The sequence below is a fragment of the Nicotiana attenuata genome, unplaced genomic scaffold (assembly GCF_001879085.1).
Source record: "Nicotiana attenuata strain UT unplaced genomic scaffold, NIATTr2, whole genome shotgun sequence".
NCBI lineage: Eukaryota > Viridiplantae > Streptophyta > Magnoliopsida > Solanales > Solanaceae > Nicotiana > Nicotiana attenuata.
The window spans coordinates 3,725-8,721 of record NW_017679184.1 but is presented as its reverse complement, the minus strand read 5'-3'; the positions used below and the strand labels follow the sequence as shown (position 1 = coordinate 8,721).

General features: G+C 45.9%; 1 protein-coding gene across 1 annotated transcript; it reads right to left on the bottom strand.

Annotated features, from left to right (window-relative positions):
• Positions 1-1,247: 1,247 nt before the first annotated feature.
• On the bottom strand, positions 1,248-2,909 carry LOC109221721. Its single transcript, XM_019386179.1, has 2 exons — positions 1,692-2,909; positions 1,248-1,472 (listed from the first exon to the last, which is right to left on the bottom strand). The coding sequence occupies exons 1-2, from the start codon at positions 2,907-2,909 to the stop codon at positions 1,248-1,250; spliced, it is 1,443 nt and encodes a 480-aa protein (XP_019241724.1).
• Positions 2,910-4,997: the final 2,088 nt, after the last annotated feature.

Below are 4,997 nucleotides of genomic sequence, written 5' to 3'. Positions count from 1 at the left end.
TGCTCACTCCCCTCTCTTGCTTCAAGACATGGGACTGATGGGTCCCGATAAATTGATTGCTCGTCCTCCCCGTGGACCACGATCTCTTGATCCTCATGATCGAACTTTACCATCTGATGAAGAGTAGAGGGCACAGCCCCCGCTGCATGGATCCATGGCCTCCCCAAAAGAAAATTGTAGGTTATGTCCATGTCTAGAACCTGGAAGGTTACTTCAAAGTCTACTGGGCCGATGGTCAGAATTAGATCGATCTCTCCAATTGTGTCCCTTTTGATGCCATCGAAGGCACGTACACAGACATTGTTGGGTCGACTTCTTTCGGTCCCGATTTCCATACGCTGCAGAGTTGAGAGTGGGCAGATGTCCACCCTAGAGCCTCCGTCCACAGTAACCCTTTTCACGTAGTACCCTTCGCATTTGACTGTTAGGTGCAGGGCTTTATTATGTGCGGCCTCTTCTGGGGGCAAGTCATTTTTGCTGAAGGAGATCTGGTTAATTGCGAAAAATCTTTCTGCCATTCTCTCCAACTGCTCTACAGAAGTCTCGACAGGCACATATGCTTCGTTAAGGGTTTTGATCAATACCTTCTGATGTTCGGTGGAGCTCATCAACAGAGATAATAAGGAGACTTGTTCAGGAGATTTTCGAAGCTGGTCGATCACCTCATAATCCGCCATTTTCATCTTTTGAAAGAAGGCTTCCGCTTCTTCAGCACTCACGGGCTTCTTACAGGTGAAGCGCTTTCTAGTGGCGTTGTTCACCTCTTCCAAATTGGAGTACTTTTCAACAGGGTAATTTTCTTGAACTTCTCCTGAGATTTCTTTGCCCTTATAAGTCACCACTGATTTGTTGTAGTTCCAAGGCAACGCGGCAGGATCTATCATGGGCTTTTGTGGCGCGCGGCCAATAACCACGGGCTCACGCAGCCTTGGTGGATTAATTGCCCCCGCATCACTTAAGTTCCCTTGGGCACATACATTTGGGTTGTCCTATTCAGCTCGAATCTCCTGGTAGGACTCAAATTCATATGTTTTTCTTTGCGCCCTTGAGGGACATAGAGAACAACATCTTTGGGAGGCGTTGCCCCAGTTTCAACTTCAACTTTCTTCTCTGACTTTGTAAAGGGTGGTTTTGCTTCTTTTCTCCCCTTTGTCTTGCTTCGGGGTAGCTTTTGGGTTCTTTTTTATATCAGCGATGGCAATGATGGCCTTCAACGCTAGGTCAAATTCCTTATTCTCACAAATCATTCAGATTATCGGCTCGTTGTTGTGGGCTGGCAGTGGGTTATTGGTCACATTGGGGACATCATCATCCCTTAGCACTATCTTCCTCTGTTCTATCAAGTTCTCCACTGCTCTCTTCAAAGTCCAGCAATCATCCGTGTCGTGCCCTTCTGCCCCTGAATGATAGGCACATCGGGCACCAGCTCTGTAAGCGGGTGATGCTGGATTTTGCCTTGTTTGAGGAACTGGCTGTAGCAGACCCATTTGGACAAGCTTTGGAAACAGACTGGAGTATGATTCGCCGATTGGTGTAATATTTGGCCTTCTGGGTGGTTCACGAGGGGGAAAGTTGTTTTGTGGAGGACGGAGGTTTTAGTGGTTTTGGTGAGGAGGCTGGTTTCTAGGAAATGGAGCTTGGTTCCTGTTGGCTTGTTGCTGAGGCCGGACATAAGGTTTAGCATTCATGACCGCATATGGCTGAGAAGCATAGGCCATGTCCTGGTGGGGGTAATAGTGCTGCGGGGTTCTTTCTGGGAAAAAGGATCTGGGAGTGCAGTGTTTTCTTGCACCCGACGCTGCCATGGATGTTTCTTCCTTTTTCTTGCCCTTCGCTACTCCTCTAGACCCACCCTGAATGGCTTGGGAGGTAGCTCTGATAGCGAATTGGCTTAGAATTCGACCCGTCTTCAATCCGTTTTCAACCATTTCACCAATTTTGATGGCTTCAGCGAACGGTTTACCCATAGCAGACATCATATTTTGGAAGTAGTCGGCTTCCTGAGCTTGGAGGAACACTGTGACCATTTTGACCTCGTCCATTGGAGGCTTTACTCTAGATGCCTCACGCCATTTAACTGCGTACTCCTGGAAGCTCTCCGAGGATTTCTTTTTCAAGTTTGTCAATGAGTTTCTATCTGGAGCAATGTCGATATTGTACTGGAATTGCCTGACAAAGTCTCTAGCAAGGTCATCCCAGATGTGCCAGCGAGATATATCTTGATCCATGTACCACTCAGAGGCAATGCCAACCAGACTTTCTCCGAAATAGGCCATGAGTAGTTCTTCCCTTCCTCCGGCTCCTCGCAACTGATTGCAATATTTCTTGAGATGAGAAATAGGATCACCGTGCCCATCGTATTTTTCAAATTTTGGGGTTTTGAATCCCAATGGTAAGTGCACATGAGGGAACATGCATAAATCAGCATAGGACACACTTTTCTGCCCACTCAGACCTTGTATGTTTTTGAGGCTCTGCTCCATGCTCCTCATCCTCCTTGTAATCTCTTCCTGCTCGGGAGATTTGGTAGTCTTTTCTTGTCCCGCAATGAACTCAAATTGAGGCGGCTGAGGATAAGTATAAGTGGGAAACTGAGGAGGCTCCATTTGGAAGGTGGGTGCTTGGAATGTGAAAGCTGAAGGGTCAAAAGTGGGCCTAGGCAGTGTAGGCTGTGCCGTGGCCGAGCATGGGGGAGCGGTAAAGATATTTGAGGCTGCACCGGACATGAACACCTTGGGGTGAACCTCAGAAGGTGTTCCCACGAAATGAGCGGATATAGTTGGTTGTCCTAGTGGGGTGTTTGGGTGACTGATTGGAACATTGGAGGTACCCCCTGATCTAGGAAAAAGTTCGGGGAATCCCAGGATTGCACTTGGCGGCTCTCTTCCGTTTGCCCAAGCATGCCACATTTCCATAACCCGAAGACACAGGATCCTGTTCTCTTCAGCCGCTGCCGATTCTGAGGTCGGGATGCCCGAGATTGGGCTATCATCTGCGATGGGAATCATTTGCAGAGTCATTTCTGAAGACATTCCGATGCTCCCCTTTGATCTAGTAAAGTATGGATGTGACGCCAGGTTACCACGAAAACCAACCACCGTTCTATAAAAACCTGGACTGGATGTGACAGAAGCAAACGGTTAGTTTGTGACAAATAACAGATAGGTAATTGCATGTTGGGGTGTGATGCACCTATACAGTTAAATGGGTTTCTACATGTTTTGCAACGGTTGCATGCTTCATCCCGGCTTTTCTTTCCCATTTTTCTTCTTTCGATTTCCACTCTCTCCTTTTTTGCTTTTCCTTTCTTTTGCCCTTTTTCTCTTATTTTCTTTTCTTATTGGAGTTATTCACAAAATTATGACCGGATCCGATGAGGATTGCCTACGTATCACGACGCCGCGTGAATCAGATCATTGCGTAGTTCAAGAAAAAATAAATGCGAAAAGTAAGGAAATAATATTTTGGGAATTTTTGATTTTTCATTAATAAAACTTTTATTACAAAAGATGTTAAACTACTCACTTTCTTGGAAAGAAGAAAAACTATAAAAAGACTCAAAATAAACCAAAATACAGACTCGATGCTTGAAAAATCAGGAATACATTAAAGCTTCAACTACTGGGGCCCGCGGGGCATCATTCGGCCTCGCCGTGGGCCTATGTGCGAGACCCCCTTGTAGTCGCTCCAAATCACTCATAACTTGGCAGACGAAAGTCATCACTGTAGCAAAAAAGGTGGTACGAGTCATGTCCTCGCACGCTTGGCACTTCACGGTAATGTAGTCAACCATGGTTCTGATCTTTTCTCTAATTCTGCCTTTTTCCTGAAGCAACCACCCTATCTGCTGGTTCCGGGCTTCTAACACTTGAGAGTCATGAAGGTGCTGATTTTGCAATTTCTGTATTTCTTCCTCCATTTGAGCCATCAGAGCATAACAGTGCTCCCTATCGGCTTTGAAATCTTTAGCCTGCTTGACTGCCTCATTCTCAAAAGTAGTTACCTTTCTTCTTAGACTAGTGATGGTCCCTTCATAGTTTCTCTTCATTTGCTGCACAAATCATGCCCGTTCTTGTGCTTTCTTTGTCCATTGTGCCCGGATTTTTGCTAGACTATCTTCACACTTTTCCAGGTCTTCTTGGCATCCGAGGACTTTCTTTTTTAGACCACTTATAAGTCTTTCATCAACCCGACTTCTTTCCGGGTTATTGGCAGCTATTTTCATCTTTCTGATCTGAGCTTTAAGGGCCTCATTTTCCTGGGTCAGTTTCTTCTTTTCTCCTTTGTCTGCAGCGGCTTGAACACCATTTTCAAATTGAAGCTCCATGACTTGCCTTTCCAACTGGCTTATTTTGGCCCTGTACTCATTCTCCTTAGTCAACCAATCCCATTGTACTCGGGCCCCATCGGTGAACTGTTGGACATGTGGTCTCTTTGCGGGTCTTTCAGGAATCTGGAATCTTTTGCCAAACCAAACCATGTACTTAGGGTCCACTTCCCCTCTAGCTCGATCTCGCACTATGGTCTTAGGTTCAAGAAACCTACATTCATTCCACACTTGGCGAATTTTTCCTTCTGGAAATGCGACTTTTGGGCCCAGTTCAATGACATGTTTACTCAGATCTTCATCATTGGGGACGGTTTGAAATATTCCTAATTGGCGCAAAACCCTGTAGGGAGCATAAGGCTGGATGCTCCGGATGCCCATCAAGAGGATATAACACACTTCAGCTGATGTGTACACTGCTTCGGTAACAGGAAGCCATCTGAATGCCCACTCAGTTTTATCGGCAGTCAAGGATCTCAAATTTCAATACCCACTACTCGGCTTTCAAATTCTTCAATGCAACTTAAACCGGTCATACCATAATTCATATATCCAACCCGGTGGCAGAGATGTTCCTGCATCCATAATTGTAATAACAGATTGCAGCCTTGGAAGAACTTTCCCCCTTCCCGACAGATAGTCAAGGCTCGGTAGATTTCAGATAAGATCA

Coding starts and splice junctions, on each gene's coding strand:
- LOC109221721 (XM_019386179.1), bottom strand. CDS start 2,909: ATGTGGCATGCTTGGGCAAACGGAAGAGAGCCGCCAAGTGCAATCCTG. Junction 1,473..1,691: donor ATGCTTCTCAGCCATATGCG/GTCATGAATGCT, acceptor GGTCTGCTACAG/CCAGTTCCTCAAACAAGGCA.